The sequence below is a fragment of the Panthera tigris genome, chromosome E3, assembly GCF_018350195.1.
Source record: "Panthera tigris isolate Pti1 chromosome E3, P.tigris_Pti1_mat1.1, whole genome shotgun sequence".
In the NCBI taxonomy this organism is placed as follows: Eukaryota; Metazoa; Chordata; class Mammalia; order Carnivora; family Felidae; genus Panthera; species Panthera tigris.
In genome coordinates, this window is record NC_056675.1 from 23,092,439 (window position 1) to 23,109,159 (window position 16,721).

A 16,721-nucleotide genomic window follows, 5' to 3' on the forward strand; every position below is an offset into this window, starting at 1 on the left:
CCTTCCCTGCTGTGCTCCCAAAGGAAGGGTCTTGTATAGACTCTCATCACCAGAAGCCCTGCTGGCATATTTCTGTCCTCTAGACTGGAACTCCCTGAGAGTGTGACCTGTGTCTTTCCTGTGCTCAGTCTGCATTTGTATTTGACAGATGGAAAGATGGAAGAGTGGATTGAGGATAAGTGGGTGGATGGATGAGGGGATAATGGGATGAATAGGTACGTGGGTGAGTGGATAGATGGATGGGAGGAAGATGAGAGGGATGAAGGATGGGTGGATGGATGGACGCATGGGGTGGACGGATGAATGGATAGATGGGTGGGTGGGTGGGTGGGTGGGTGGATGATGGGTGGATGGATGGACAGATGGACATATAAGTGGATGGATGGATGATGAGTGAATGGGTGGATGGGTGGGTGGGTGGATGGATGGACAGATAAGTAGATGGATGGATGGATGGGTTGTTGAATGGGTAATGGCTAGATGGGGGGTGGATAGGTGAGTGGATAGATGGATAAGTGGAAATCTGGAAGGATGGATGGATGGGATGGATGGGTGAATGGGCAGATGGACAGGTGCATGGGTAGAAGAATGGAAGGATGGATGAATAATGGAGGAATGGGTGGATGGATAGATGGGTGAAAGGGCAAATGAACAGGTGACAGGGAGAAATAGGCTCGCCTTTGGGAAGTGGCAGACTCTGAGTCCCATTGGCTGGCCTCTCTCTCATTTCCAGTGCCTCATTCTTCAGGCTTTCTCCTGGATCTGACCAGTGTGAGAAGGTGTCTGAATATCTGCCATACATCCAAACCCCTCCTCTGAGGTTCTGGTTCCTTCCATTTTCTGCATTCCCCAGCCCCTAAGACTCTAAGCTCACCTGCTCAAGGTGATATTAGTGCTTTGGTCCCGCTCCTGAGACAAGACATGGAAAATCCAATCCTGGAATCCAAGAAGGCAACTGAAAAAAATGGCACCTGCAGCATCCCCTCCCAAACATGGGCCCTGTGATTTGGGGAGATGGGGGGAGGCAGACCACAGCCCTGTAGCTTCCCAAAGCCCCCGGGACCACGTGTTGGCGCTGGGAAGAGGAAGGTAATAGTTCGCACTGTGGCTGATGCTATGGGGAGAAGGCACTCTAGTCTCCGGTCTTCCCCCAGAGGCCCCGCCATCCTGCGCCAGCTCTTTCCCACCTCTGGCCCTCGAATTTGCTGTTGCTCTTCCAAGATCCTCCTCCCCAGCCCTGCCCAGGCTGGCTCAGCCCATCCTCCTGCGTTAACTCAAATGTTACCTTTGCAGGGAGATCTTCCCTGACCACTCTGTCTAAAGCGGTCTCCCCTGGTTACTCTCCAGTCATCCTGTTTCCCACCCTTACCACACTGTGAAATGATCTAACTTCTGTACATTCTCTCTCTCCCACCAGAATGTAAGCTCCATAAGAGCAAAGGACCATTCCTGTCTCGTTCACTGCCGTGTCCCCAGCACAGCGCTTTGGGGAAACATTAGCGGAGGGACAAACAGCCCGCAGGCCTATGCCCAGACCTGTCCCTAGCCCAAAGGTGGGCGGCCAGGAGCTTGACCACTCCACCATCTCACCTCGGAAGCCTCTGAAGGCCAGTCAGCCATGGAGATGGTCATCTTGTACTGGGTGTCACTGGAAGAGACAAGGCAGCCCTGTCGATGTCCCTGCCAGCACCGTGCCCCCACCCTGCAGTCCCCGCCCCACCCCCAGCACCCACACTCACTTGCAGGACTCCTTGCACATGTTGATGCAGGTCTCCCTCTGGGCCACGCTCATGCGCAGGTGTGAGTAACAATAGGCTGAGCAGGGTGGGTGGGAGGTAAGAGACTTAGAGTGGGGGTTTCTAGACGTTTTCCTCTCCTCCTCTGAGGCTGGGGCTGCCCCCTACCCTCCTGGCCATGGCCACCCCAGGCCTGTCTCTAGACGGGAGGGGAAGTCGTCTCTGTGGAGGGTCACCCCTTCCCACCCTGCTCCTCGTGTCCAGCCAGTTTTGCCCCAGCCTGGCCCCGGGGTGGGGAGCCTCCCCCAGACATCCCAGACTCAGCTCAGCAGGAGCAGAGCGGCTTTCCTCTGCTTGTCATGCCCATTCCGGGCTGGGCGGTGCTCACGGGGTCATGCATGAAGGGATGGGTGGTTGGAAGGGATAGTTTTCCCCTCTTATCTACATACGTTGTTGGTTTTAGAGGTGGTGGGACTCGCTCTGACACTGACAACATCCATCATGTTTGGACTCCAGGCCACCAGGGCCCCTGAAACCCTTGGGAGGCCACCTCGGCCTCCCCTCCCACCCAACAACCCGCAGAGATGCCCGGCGAGCCCACACAGACACGGACGCACATGCTGAGGCTGGTACACGTGGCCTTGTGGGTGCATGAGCGAGCGCACACACACGTGTGGGCATGCAAACCAGCGTGCACAGATGCAAACACGGAAGCAACCCAGGCACGAGTGCCCCCGAGCCCTCTCCCGCATGCATGTGAAAATGTAAACACACACGTGTGCTCGCCAGCAGCTGCCCACAGGGCTCATGCATGCGTGGGTGTGTACCAGGACGGAGTGAGGCCCAGGGGTGGGTGGGGAGGGGGGCTGCGGACTGTGAAGGCCACACCCCGGCTATGTGATCAGAGCCCTGGCGGGTGGGGGCCCCCCCACTCACCCCAGTCGGGGAACTCCCGGTTGTTGCAGTATCTCTGCCCACGGGGCAGGGGGTACAGGTAGTGCCCACAGCTGCAGTTCCGGATCATGTGGTCTTGGAAGCAGGAGCGGATACAGGCCTGCAGTGGTGGGAGAGGGGGGACACGGATGTGGCTGTGATGTCCCCACCCGGCCCCGGGAGCCAGGGGAGGGGTCCTTCCGGCTGAAGAGCTACGCCTGCTGACCCCGCAGTCTGGGCATGGCTGTCCTTCCCTGTCCCTGGTCCTCGGTACCTGCAGAGGGGCTCACGCCAGACCCAGCTGTCTGAGGACAGCCCCGCCACCTATCAAAGCTGGTGCCCCACACATGGCACGGGGAGGGGTGGCTTATTCCAAATACTGCTGGGGTTTCAGGTCACCGTGACCTGGTTCCCCCACACGTGGAGGCAGCTGTGTGTCCTGCAGTCACTCAGGGGTGAAGCAGGGTGACAGTCACAACTGTGGGCTAAGGTGAGGAGGGCCCAGCGCTGGGTGGGGAACGGAAGTGGCTGTTACTCATGTGTCTCCGCTTGTCCGTGTGTGGAGGACCCCTGGCTCCAACCCTCGCTCTCTCGGGCTCTCCCCTGCTCTCCTCGGCTCTGCCCCACCAGCCACGGAACCTGCCCCCGCTGTTGTGTGCTCCTGCTGCTCCCCGGCCTGCTCCTTCCCAACCTAGCACACATCCTGTCCTATCGTGTTCTTCCTGACAGGGCTGTGGCCTCCCTGCAAACACAGCCGGGAAAAGCACAGGGGGTGAGGGGCTAGAGGGGTCACATGAGGGGCTCTATGGGCAAGGGTCTCCCATTCTTCCAGACCTCACTGTCTCACCTGGAGATTAGTAGGAGTCCTCTCTGGACCCCGTGACAGAGGCTGGGGGTGGGGAATGGGGCAGTGCAGACAGAGCGCCTGACCAGGGCCTGGGTCTTTGCCAAGGTCTCTGGCCAGTGAGGCTGCTGCACCAGATAAAGCAAGAGGTGAGGTTTTTCTAGAATGAGGTCTCTAAGACTGGGCCTGATGGATACCTCCATGGCCTCCATCTCTATGCTTCCCATCTCCCTGTGCTGCCCGTCTGTCTATCCCTTCAGAAGCTCAGAAGGTTCCCCCAAGTTCCTCACTGCAGACCGAAGCCCCTCCAGATAGAAGGTGGCCAAACTGGCCAGGTCAGAGTGTGGGGTGGACAGGTCAGCCAGGCAGGGTGGGCCGGAGGGTGGGCACAGGGGGCACTAGATTTCCAGTAACCTAGACAAAAGGGAAGTGCACGCCATGCTCAGGGCTCTTAGGCACAGAGGCAGGCACTACGCTGCCCCCCAGTTATGCCTCAGTTTCCTTATCTGCAAAGGCAGCCTGGGCTGGGGGAGAGGTGTCATTGAGCGGTCACTTCTGTCACTCGTGCAGAGGTTCGGACTGTCCCAGATTCACTGGGGCTGGGTCTTAGGACAGGCCTCCCGGGCTGACCCTGGAGGTCAGGGCGAAAGGGAAGCCCCAGCTGCAGCGAGGGGAATTGAGGCCGGATACAAAGAGGGTAAACTGATGAGGCGTTTGCACTGGGGCCTGTAAATCCCAGCTTCCTCATTCCTAATCATTTTACCTCCATCTCAGCATTGTTGTGAGGATTAAATGAATTAGTGTGTGTAAAGCACTTGGAACAGTGCCTGCCTAGCACACGATAAGCCTGCTACTCTTCGTATATTAATACTTAGAACAAATAAATGTTATATATATAATAAGTGCTATTCTTGCCCCGTGGGGTGTTGAAAGGATCAAATGATGAGGCAATACATGCGAGCCCTTAGCACAGCATCTCTCTCACACAAGGGTTCTTCTTAGAGACCCCAGAGTGAGATCCCCATGTTCTGGGCACCCCCAAAGGGCATACCTGCCGAGGGGAGATGAGCAGTGGCCAGCCCTGGGCCCTGGAGAGCACCCAGGGAATGGACCGGTTCCACAGCCCCAAGGGCCACCAAACCCGCCAAACTACCCAGCGGTCACCTACAAAAATCCAGCAGAGCTGGCCTTGCCGGGCCCAGCTCCCCCGGAGCCCCGAGGCCCTGGGCCTGGTAGACGTGGACCGGCTCTAGGTACCGAGGCCTCGAGGGCTTCTTACCTGGATGGAGTAGGTGGTGTTGTAGTCGCTGTAAAGGTTTCGCACGGGGACGTCGGAGCCGTTCATGGTGCACTGGCTGTAGGGCTCTCCCTTGCGCTCCAGCTTGTCCTGTGTCCATAAAGTTTGCTCTTGGAGGCCCCGGTCACCCCTAGGAGGCCCCCTTTGTACCTCCCTCCCATGGGGGTCTGTGGGTATGCCAAAAGGGGATGGGAAGCCATAGGCCCCAGTAGGTGCCAGATGATGCCTGTCTTCCCCCACAGCATGGCCATCCTGGTGGCAGGGGGAAGGGGGGCTCCAGCCAGAAGATAAGGTAGGAATGGGCCATGAGGGAGGGCCAGCTCAGCCCTGGGCAGGTAGGGTTCCACCTTCGGTTCCCCTCGGCTGCGGCCGTACCACCAGCACCCCGATGGATGTCTCCGTCCCGGACATGGCGTAGATGCCCTCGTCTTTGATGAAGGGGTATGACCTCTGCTCATGGAGCATCAGCCGGGCGCCGGCCGTGGACGTGAGGAAGGGCACATAGTCGTCCTGGCCTATGTCCAGGATCAGCTTCAGGCCTGTGGGAAGGTGGGGCCGAGGGCTGCCTGAACTTGCTCCCCAAGGCTGAAGGGAGACCCATCAGCCACTTAGCCAAGCCCCCAGCCCCAGAGCCCAGGGGACCTCCGGGGCCCATCCAGGAAACTGGCTCCGCCTTGCAAAAATGAGACTCCTTGCCTTCTCCAAGGCCCCCGTCCTAGCCCAAGCCACCATGTCTCCCCTCTACTCCCATGATCTCTTTTCCACGTGGCAGGTAGATCCAGGGGTACAGCGCAGCACCGGCCCACCTCAAATCACATGAATCCTCATTCCCTTCATTAAGTCCCTCTTGGCCTCCATGCTCCTGCCTGCTGCTGGGCCCTTACAAATGCCTCAAGAACACTGTTCCCTTACTCTGGCATTATGTCCCTACCTTAACCATCCAAGATCCTCCTGCTCTTCCTTCGGATCTCAGCCTGAGTCACTTCTTCCAGAAGCCTTCCCTGACTACCAAGACAAGGTCTCAGGGTCTTTGTTATTTGCTCTTCTAGCTCTGGAACTTTCCTCCCAATATGTGCCTCCCTTACATGATTCTTTTATTGTCGGTCTTCCTTCCCCATTAGACGGTTCCCTTCTTGTGCACAGAGACCAGCCCCCAATGTTATGCACCATAAGACTATGCTGGGTGGGTCGGACAACAGGCTAGTATTTATCGAGCACTTGCTATGTGCCGAGTGCTGGGCCCAAGTACCTTATTATACGTTCACAAAAGCAAAGCTGCTATTCTTTTTTTTTTTTTTTTTTTTTTTTTTTTTAAATATGGAACGCTTCACGAATTTGCGTGTCATCCTTGTGCAGGGGCCATGCTAATCTTCTCTGTATCGTTCCAATTTTAGTATACGTGCTGCCGAAGCGAGCACAAAGCTGCTATTCTTATCCCCATTTTATAGGTGAGGAAACCAAGGCACAGAGAGGTGAAGAGACTTGTCCAGGGTCACCCAGCGAGAAAGGGGAATTGTTGGGGTTCTAACACAGGCAGCTGAGCTCCTTAGTCTCAATCGTCTGCCGTGACGTGAGTTGACCGGTACCTCTGTGAGGCACAGAGATTCCAGGGACATAATGGCTGGTTGAAGGGAGGTCAGTAGTCCCCTGTACCCCTTTTGACCAACAGCCCTGATAGTTAGAATGACAGCCTGCCTCTTGGAGTCTGGGGAGGTCAGAAGTTCATGGGAGGAAGGATCGCTCCCACCTGTGCCTGGCTCACAGCCGGAATGCCGAAGCCATCCTGAGGCCACCGTGAGTCTTTCCCCAGAGATGGACCAATGCAGTGGCCTCTGTCATTGATCACTTCCCCTTCCCCTGCTTCCATTAATCCTTCACCCTCTCTCTGTCTTGTTCAAGAACTTGGTTTAGCAGTGAGGCTAAGTAAGAGTATGGGCTCTGCGACATGTTAACTGTGTGCTCTTGGACAAGTTAATTTAAACCTTCCAAGAATATCCGGCATGTACTGAGCATTTCGCATTTGCCCGGCACAGTACTGAGCAGGTGGCTGCATTATGTCACAGTGATTCCACGAGCTATACACAATATGCTCTATGATGCTACCACGCACTGTCTCTGGGGAGACCAAGGCTTCCAGAAGTTCAGTCTGGATCTCAGAATTACCTGGGGGGTCAGCGGTAGAGAGTTTTCACTCGTGCACGGGAGCCTGAGTTCCTGACCCCTGCCTGAGCTGCACTGCTTCTGAATCCTCACCTTGCTGATCAGCAAAATGGGAACCCCAGTTTCCACCCCAGGTGTTTACGGGAGTTGAAGGTGATAAAGGAAATTTTCAACTTTTAACATACCTTGGCCCTGCTTTCAGGCTCCCAGGGAGGCTGTACTTTAACATTTACCAGGGTCAAAATGACTCCACCAAAACCTCAGAGCACAGGCTCTATTTCTGGCCCCAGCACACATTGTACATCTACTTTGTTAAAACAAATAACCAAAAAGGAGCATTCCAAATATAAAGAAAAAGAAAAAAAAAAAACCCTCCTTGGTTCCCATAAGATTAAAGTCATACAGTCTTGCAGATACTAAAAACGTAAGATAAAGTCTGTAACTTTCTGGAACGTTCTTCATCATGATGGTTTGTAACTGTTGATGTAAAAAACATATATAACCCTGCACCAAACTTCCTTTCCCGGTGCACTCCCTTCCTTGTCAAGACCGTGTATCCCAGGCAGCTGTCCTAACGTGGGCTCGAATGAAACTCTTCCTTTCTCTTTAAAATTTTTAAAAAGGTTTGTTCATTTTGTGTGGCCAAGGGAATGGCTCCCCACCCACCGAACAGGTTGCCCTTCCCTGTGCTGCCTCCTGTCTAATCCAGGCCCTGACCCTCGACAGCTGATGGTCCTTTGGTCTTTTAGCCCCACGTGGTGGGGATTTAAAGCCCCATGGCTCTGGCCCCAGGATGAACCAAGACTCACCAAACTCAGCTCCGGGGTTGGCCGAAGGGAGTGCCTTCTCCGTCATGCCCCAGTTGAAGATATAACAGTTGCCATAATCAGGGTGGAAGATGGACGTGAAGTTCCTGAAAGAAACACCATCAGCTAGAGATCAGGGCCCACCCAGCAGGTGCCTCCCTGAGTGTCTGTGGTCTGGGGCCTGGCAGAGCGGAGCTGGGAGGATCCGACAGGTGGGCTGGGCAAGCCGGGAACTCACATAGAGAGAAAGCTGGCTGAGATGGTGGGTCAGAGAGGGGGTGAGTCGGGAGAGGGCCAAACAGAGGCCGGGGAAAGAGAAGGCTTTATAATGAGGCATGTGGAACACTATACAGGGTCCTCTCTGATGTCCTGGAAAGGTTTCCTAAGGAAATAAGTTAACAATAACGACAAATGTTTCCATAAAGATGCTCGCGGCAGTAGCAATGGTATAATGCAGTTTCAAAAGAATTCAGTTAGAATCACTCACCATCAGGGAGATACAAATCAAAACCACAATGAGATACCACCTCACACCTGTCAGAATGGCTAACAGTAACAACTCAGGCAACAACGGATGTTGGCGAGGATGTGGAGAAAGAGGGTCTCTTTTGCAGTGTTGGTGGCAATGCAAGCTGGTGCAGCCACTCTGGAAAACAGTATGCAGGTTCCTCAAAAAATTAAAAACAGAACTACCCTATGACCCAGCAATTGTGCGACTAGGCATTTATCCAAGGTATACAGGTGTGCTGTTTCGAAGGGACACATGCACCCCCATGTTTATAGCAGCACTATCAACAATAGCCAAAGGATGGAAAGAGCCCAAATGTCCACTGATGGATGAATGGATAAAGAAGATGTGGCATATATATACAATGGAGTATTACTTGGCAATCAAAAAGAATGAAATCTTGCCATTTGCAACTATGTGGATGGAACTGGAGGGTATTATGCTAAGTGAAATTAGAGAAAGACAAAAGTCATGACTTCACTCATATGAGGACTTTAAGAGACAAAACAGATGAACATAAGGGAAGGGAAACAAAAGTAATATAAAAACAGGGAGGGGGACAAAACAGAAGAGACCCTTAAACATAGAGAACAAACAGTGTTGCTGGAGGGGTTGTGGGAGGGGGGATGGGCTAAATGGGTCAGGGGCACCCAGGAATCTACTCCTGAAATCATTGTTGCACTATATGCTAACTAACTTGGATGTAAATTTTAAAAAATAAAAAATAAGATTAAAAAAAAAGAATTCAGTTATAAAAAGACTTTTTTGGATATGGAACATTTCAAACACACACAAAAAGGTTGAGACAAAACCCACCGCCAGCTTCCAGAATCATCACCACATGGCCACTAATGCTTCATCTCTACCCGCCCCACCCCACCTCCCTTCCATATTATTTTCAAGCAAATCTCAGACATCATGATATTATCTGTAAACATTTCCAGATGTAGCTTGGAAAGTGAGAACTCTCTTGAAAATACGGCTATTACCATGTTAAACATAACCAACAAAAATCCCTTAAGATTAAATATTCAGTTCAAAGTTCAATTGTCTCTTCAATGTCAATTTTTACAATTTATTTGTTTAAACTGGGATGCAAATGAGGTTAAGGTGACTGGTTGATAGGTCTTTCAAGTTTCTTCTAATCTATGGCTCCCTCCAGCTTTTTTTTTTTTTTTTCTCGTAATATAGTTGTTAAAACAGTTCTGGTTTGAAGAGGCAGTGATCTAATGAGAAGATCATTTCACAACCCTGACGAATTAATGGCTTTGGGCAGTGCACCCTGGTGGGCCAATGCTGCGTGTCTCCTGAGGGAAGAGCACAGGCTGCCGAGGAGGTGGCCTTGCGAATAAAAAGTAAAAATCAGGGGCACCTGGGTGGCCTCAGTCAAGTGTCTGACGCTTGGTTTTGGCTCAGGTCATGATCTCACAGTTCGTGTGTTCGGGCCCCACACTGGGGCTCTGTGCTGACAGTGCAGAGCCTGCTTGGGATTCTCTCTCTCTCCCTCTCTCTCTGCCCCCCCCCCCCACCTCTCTCTCTCCAAAAATAAATAAATGAAGTTAAAAATAAATAAAAATCAGCCCCAAACAGGACCATGCATCTGTCTCTAACCACCATTTATGAGAAATGTTGGAGACAGAGGAACAGGTTCAAAGTCACTACAGCAAGTCAACCTGCAAAATCCAGACCTTGGGGAATGAAACAGGATAAACAACCCAGTTTCTTCAACAAACGCACTGCGAGAGAGGAGAAGGGACACAGGCTCTAGATTAATAGAAATTTTACAGACTTGGGTCACAATCACAACATGCTGCCTTTAGTTATATCCTGATTCACACAAGCAAACAGGCAAAAAGGTATAAATGACATGAGCATGAAGATGATTATGGGCAGTTGATGGTGTTGAGGAATTATTGTTAATTTTTTTCAGGTGGGATAATGGTATTATGGTTTGATTTTTTTTTAAGTCTTTCTCTTTTGCAGATATGTTCTGAACTATTTACAGCTGAAAGACCCTGGAGTCTAGGCTTTGCTGCAAAATGGATGGGAAGGGAAGTGAGTTGTGGCCATGGGCTCTGGCTTCCTTGTGAGGTCATCATACTCTATTCTGTCTGTAGGTATATCCTCAGGTCCCCATAAGGAATCACTTTAAAAATGTCTTTGTGTGTTTTTTGTTTTGTTTTTCTTATTTTATCTAATTCTTTTTTCTTGTTTTTAATGTTAATTTTGAGAGAGAGAGAGGGAGAGAACGAGTGGGGAAGGGGCAGAGAGAGAGGGAGACACAGAATCCGAAGCAGGCTCCAGGTTCTGAGCTGTCAGCACAGAGCCCGATGCGGGGCCCAAACTCACAAACTGCAAGATCATGACCTGAGCTGAAGTTAGATGCTTAACTGAGCCACCCAGGTGCCCCCCCCCTTTTTTTTAATTTGAGAGAGAGAGAGAGAGAGAGTGAGAGAGAGAGAGCAAGCTCAGGGGAAAGGGGCAGAGGGAGAGAGGAAGAGAATCCCAAGCAGGCTGCACACTGAGCGTGGAACCCAACATGGGACTAGATCCCATGACCCTGGGATCATGACCTGAGCCAGAATCAAGAGTTGGATGCTCAACCAACTGAACCACCCATGTGCCCATGTTATTCTCACTTTATTAAAAATAGGAAGGAAGGGGGCTGAGTGCAGAAACAGCAACAGAAATGGAGCATTGTCTTCTAAGCCCTGTATTTTGAAACACAGATGATGCAAACCTTGCAGGGGCCAGCCCCGTGCTGCACATTTCTGTGAACCTTCTCCCATTCAATCCTCAAAATAACCCCATGAGGTCAGCTGATATCTGCCCCTGTGTTCAGATTAGGAAGCCATTTCCTCCACCTCTGGCCTCACCCTCTGTGCTGGCAGAACGAGGTGGGTCCGGGGCAGGCTGGGAAATCCAAGCTGGGAGCTGACCCTGGTGGACAGATTTGAGCTGCTTTCTCAACCTCTAAGCTTCGGTGTTCTCGACAGTGAAAGGGAAATCAGGAAGAAACCACATTTCTTCATCCAACAAGTGTTTACTGAGGCAGGTACTGGGCTGAGGACACCTGAGGTGAACAAGAGTCCAGCCCTGGAAGGTCACCATGTGGCTGGGGATGCGGAGTGGTGGGGGGAACTCAGCAGCGTCCTGTCGACGCTGTCCTTCCAGAATGTGCCTCTGGCCCTGTCCACTTCTCTCCATCTCTGAGGCTCCCCCTGCACTCCCTGTGCAAAGTCACTTCCCTGCCCGGGTGCTTGATCATTTCTACTGCTTATTCCCTGCTAGCACGCGTCAAAATCTGAAATGATCTTTATTTAACTGCTTGCTCATCAGCTGTCTCCTGCATTAGAAGGTAAGCCCAGGGAGGGCAGCTGTCTGTCTTGAGGGAGAAAGCATTCAGAGGCTAACACCCCAGGCCTGGGAGCCAGCCTGCCTGAATTCAAATTTTGGCTCTGTCACTGAGTAGCTGGTGAGCTTTCTCTGTGCCTCACCTTCCTCACCTGTAATGCCAGGATTATAATAGCACCCACTCAAGAGGACTAAGGCGAGGGCTGGATGCCGAGCATCTGGAAATACTCAACAAAAGCAGGCCGCTCCTACTGCTCAGAGGCTGGCCCACGGTAGACAGACACTTAGTAAATATTTGTTGGGTAAATTATAATATGTGATAAGGGTATCAGCAGAGATAAGCATAGAGGAGTGACACCTAATTCTCACTGGGGTGTGTGTAGGGATGAGGGTCATGGAAGGGTTCTTGGAGGAGGCGAGGCCTGAGCTGAGACTTTTAAGGATGACTAAGAGGTAGGGGCTAGAGAGGAGAAAGGGCACATCACGCAGGGGGCACAGCATAGGCAAAGGCCCGGGGGGGAGAAATGGCTTTGGGCGGGCATCACGGAGCGTGCGTCGGTGTAGGATCAGGGCTGTGGCCACAGGAGGAACAGAGCAGGGCAAACTGGCTAAAGCCGGGCGCTGTTCTGGAGGGAGAGACCCCGCCCCAGGGTGTGGGGACACAGTGTTCCCAAGAAACGGTCTCCGGTCTCCGACATCTGCAACCCAGGGCGCGGTCGGATCCCCTTCTGCCCAGGGCCGTGCTCTCGGCCTCACTGTAGGCGCCAACTATTTGCTTGTCGCCAGCGCCCTTTACCTGGAGAGGCTTCTCCCAGTGCTGGCCCACTCTTGCTCCAGAGCCAGGCATTCCCCCCTCCCGCCAAAAAAACCTTCTTGGGACAGGTGCAAGGCGTGTAGACGGAGACCAGCAAACCCCCAGAAAGGACGGAGACACAGAGCGTCCCCGGCAGGAAGATGAACAGTGGTGCTGTATGGCAGAGGTCAGGAAGGGCTCCCGAGGGCAGAAGCTAGCGAGCCAGATGGAGCAGTGATGACGACGATGCTTATATATGCCTACGTCCTGGCTTCTAGATGCCATTGCCCAATAAAAGGAACCAGGGCTCCTCAGAGAAATGGCTGATTCTAGGGCTTGGGGCATCTTGAGGTGCTAGAAAGTAAGGAAGTACTAAAAAAAAAAAAAAGAGTGATGGGGACGTGTCAAAAAGACACAGGAGCCAACACAAGGAGCTGCTACTGGCCAAAGCTGGAAGAATTTGAGTAAGAAAATAAATAATGTGGTACTGGGTTACAACCCCAATACACACAAGCCCATACCAGTAGAAATGACTGAATAAACAAACACGTGGGGAAGAGAGAAGTCTTCCCCACAGAAGACTTCCAAAGAGTCTATATTCTCCTCTGCAGGAGACCAGGAGCTTCCTGCCACCCCCCTGCCCCCAGAAGGTGACCTCAACTTAGCGACTTGCTTCCACACAGGGCCTGGGAAGGGAAGAGGTCACCTCACGACGGGGGAGCGTGGCACCCATAGCTTAACCAAGTGAGGGAGGTCAACATCACGGGTGGTGTCATGTGGCTGAGGTGTTCCCCACCCCGCCCAGGATTCGAAGTGACGAGGGGGTCGCTCGCCTTGTGCTCTTCTTCCCCCCAAACCCGTCTGATCTGTATACACCCAAGTCAAGGACTTGCCCTAAAACACCTGCCCAGTACTCTGAAACTGTCATGGTCAACCCAAACAAAGAAGCCCGAAAAACCGTGACAGAGTTTCTGCACGAAATGGGGTCTCCCGGATGGAATCCCGGAACAGGAAAAGGTCACCAGGAAACACTGCTGAATCCACAAGAACGTGTCAAATTTAGTTAATAGCAATATGCCAACATTAGTTTCTTAGTTTTGACAAATCACCGTGGTGACAGAAGATGTCAACAACGGGGGGGGGGGGGGCGCCGGGGAGAGGTACAAGGGAACCAACCGGATACACTCTCTTTGCAACATTTCTGTAAACCTAAGATTATTCCACATTAAAAAGTTGACTTTAAAAAAATGCTCATATATTATTTACTATGTGGGAGGTACTGTTCTAAGCACTTTACATCATTTAATCCCCTATAAGGCTATTTCACTATCCCCATTTTCCAGATGAGAAAACTGAGGCCCAGAGAGGCAAAGTAGCGTGCCCAACCGCACCCAGAGCTAGCATTCAAATCGAGGCACTTTGGCATCAGGGTCCAGATGTGGCTCATATTTTCCTAACTGCAGCTGCTGCTTCTTGAGCATTTGCCACATTCGAGAGAGAAAGGACAGGGTCAGAAGGAGCGAGGAAGCAGAGGCCACGGTGTTTGGAGAGCAGCGTTGGGAGGGCAGAGAGAGGCACGTGTCCTCTGGAACCACGTCTGAGGCTGACTCAGGAAGGCAGGTGACAAATAACAGGCTTGGGAGAAGGGGGCAGGGAGGGAAGACTATCTGGTTTTCTGACAGGCGGGGTGACCCAGACTGCCATCTCTGCCTCTCAACGGCTGTGTGGCCTCAGAGGCGTCGCTTAACCTCTCTGGGCCTCGGTTGCATCATAGAAAATGGGCTGACACAACAGTACCTTTCTCACGGGCCTGTGGCCATGGTTAAATGAATTTTATACATGTGATATGCTAAGAATAGCACCTGACACATCAGAAGGGCTCAATAAATGTTAGCATTATTATTGGATAATGAGTTCCCTGTCAAATGTGGGTTTAATGACAGTAACAACTATTATTTATTGAGGCCAACACTGCCGTCAGCATATTAACTCATTTACTACCCAAAATAACCCCGCAGAGTGGGCATGTCATTACCCCATTTTACAGAGGAGGAAAACAGAGGCCCATCAAGGTTCAACTTGTTTAAAGTCACACAGCTTGTCAGACAGCAAGGATGTGCACCCAGTGGTCTAACCACACCGCCCAGCCTTGACCCCTTCACTAGAGTCACTCCCCAGCCACAGCCACACCACAGAAGTTGTGTGGCCAACGCTGGGTGTTTTGCCTGCCCCAAAGCCACGCGAATGCGTATCTCCTGACACTGGGATCCCGCTCAACGGCAGAAGAGCACACGTCGGGCATCAGGAACCTGATAGTAGATCCCAACAGACCCTCACGGACCCTGCTTGCCCACCTCACACACCAGCCAGGGCTATTCTCACTGAGCCGAGGGGTCACGTACTTGAAGTCACGGTTTTACATCCCTCTCCAGCTGAGAGGGTGAAGGTGAATGCGTCGATGTGACACTGGTGACCCGGGCACTTGCAGCCTTATGGGGGAGCTGCCAGGAGCGGCTGGCCAGGGGTGCCCTGAGCAAAGGCCGCTGGCTGAGAGCGAGGGGTCAAAACCTAGCCCGCGACCTGCCAGCCGAGTGGCCGCCGAGGGCAGGACACGTCCTGTACTTTTCCACCTGCGGGCCACGCTTTTCCAGTTCACACCTGTGGCCAGGTGTGCAGCTCGCCAGCTCGGGGGACCCCGGATTCCTTGATGTTTGCCTGCAAAATGCCTGCTCCTGTGCCTCTAGGGGACAGAGGGTCCCACAGCGTTCAGCACATTCTCAATAGAGCTTCCTGAAGGCTCACGGCTTGAGGGGGCTGTGCCTGAGCCCAGGGGTGACGCCGGAAGCCTGTCACTCGTGAGAAGCGGCAGGACTCCGTGGACTTCTCCAGAGGCCTGAGGTATGAGACCACGAAGCCCCAGACAAACAAGACCCAGCAGGGGCGCCTGGGTGGTTCAGTCAGTTAGGCGTCTGACTTTGTCTCCGTTCATGATCTCACGGTCCGTGAGTCCGAGCCCCATGTCGGGCTCTGTGCTGACGGCTCAGAGCCTGGAGCCTGCTTCCGATTCTGTGTCTCCTTCTCTTTCTGTCCCTCCCCCACTCACACTCTGTCTCTCTCTCAAAAATAGAGATTAAAAAAAAAAAAAAAAGACCCAGCACTCGTGGGACGCAGGGGCGGCAGAGGAGGCAGGGATCTGAGGACCACTGGAAGAGCCGCAGGCTTTTGGGGTGAACGTTATTCTCACTCTGCCATCCTCTCAACCTTGGGGGCTGTCAGGGAAGAACCTGGGACAGCGAACACTCCCAGGGCCCCGTTCTAAGCACTGACCTGAGCCAACTCTGCTACCCTCCTGGGCAGCCTGGGAGGTGGGCGGTCCGGGATGACAAAACTGAGGGCAGCAGATGCCCGGTGACGGTCCAGAACCCTCGGCCGCTGGATGTTGGACGCTAACAACACCCGGCTCACAGCTGCCCCCTCTCCAGGGAAGTCTGGGGACCCCCGCATCCTCCTGGGGGGGCCCATGGCCCGTGAGGGACTGATGCGCCAGGGACAAAAGTCTGGCCCCTCAAGTGAGGGAGGAGCACCCTGTGGTGTGGTCCATGCTCTAGATGCCCGGGGACCAGGCCTACGCGTCACCTGAGACAGCAGCCTCACTCAGTTCATCCCGCTTTCCTTACAGACGCGTCCTAACGCCATTCCGTCAGCACGTCAGGGGCCTTCGACGCATCCCCATCTCGGGCTCTGTATCCGGAAAATACGACCAGAGACACTGAGGCACAGAAAGCTGGTGCAGGTGGCTGGTCGGTGGCCGGGCCGGGCCGTGACCACGAGCAGGCCCGGGCAGGCTTGGGGTGCCTCTCACCTGTAGCTGCACGGCTCCGGCCCAAACAGGCACGCCAGGATCAGCCGCTCGGCAGGGTAGCCCATCTCCACCAACTCCTGGTTTGGCACCTGCGAGAAGATGTTGGTGGCCTGCAGGAGGTACCACTCTGTCACGGCCCGGGTGGCGCTGGTGAAGTTCCGGAAAGTGCACACGGTCCCGTTGAGGCTGCACTGTAGAGGCCGAGAGGGGTTCTTGTGGGCACGGGGACTGCGGCAGGCCCCAGCCACTGCCCCAAGGGCAAGGGTTTTGCCAGCTGCCCCTCCCCTGGCCGCACCTGGGCGTTGGGTCGGTGGGGAATGTGTTTCCATGGTGCTCACGATGTTCAGGGGCTGTCCCCATACACACAGTTGAGCGGTCACAGGGACTCCCACGCAGTCGCCGGCCGCCCCTATGTGTGGCCTTGTACA

At 53.3% G+C, this 16,721-nt stretch overlaps 1 protein-coding gene and 1 non-coding gene across 4 annotated transcripts in view; both read right to left on the reverse strand.

Moving 5' to 3' along the window:
• The window catches only part of SCNN1B (sodium channel epithelial 1 subunit beta), a 60,891-nt gene that overhangs the window by 1,917 nt on the left and 42,253 nt on the right, over positions 1-16,721 (reverse strand). For all 3 annotated transcript variants that reach the window (XM_042971111.1, XM_042971109.1, XM_007084097.3), the window contains exons 4-11: positions 16,294-16,484; positions 7,780-7,883; positions 5,186-5,349; positions 4,793-4,900; positions 2,673-2,790; positions 1,740-1,815; positions 1,591-1,648; positions 875-936 (exon numbers count right to left, since the gene is read on the reverse strand). In XM_042971111.1, the coding sequence (XP_042827045.1) occupies positions 875-936; positions 1,591-1,648; positions 1,740-1,815; positions 2,673-2,790; positions 4,793-4,900; positions 5,186-5,349; positions 7,780-7,883; positions 16,294-16,484 (881 nt within the window). The remainder of the gene's footprint in view (positions 1-874; positions 937-1,590; positions 1,649-1,739; positions 1,816-2,672; positions 2,791-4,792; positions 4,901-5,185; positions 5,350-7,779; positions 7,884-16,293; positions 16,485-16,721) is intronic.
• Positions 6,122-6,228, reverse strand: LOC122234777. Its single transcript, XR_006212731.1, has one exon. It is a non-coding gene; the product is annotated as a U6 spliceosomal RNA (small nuclear RNA).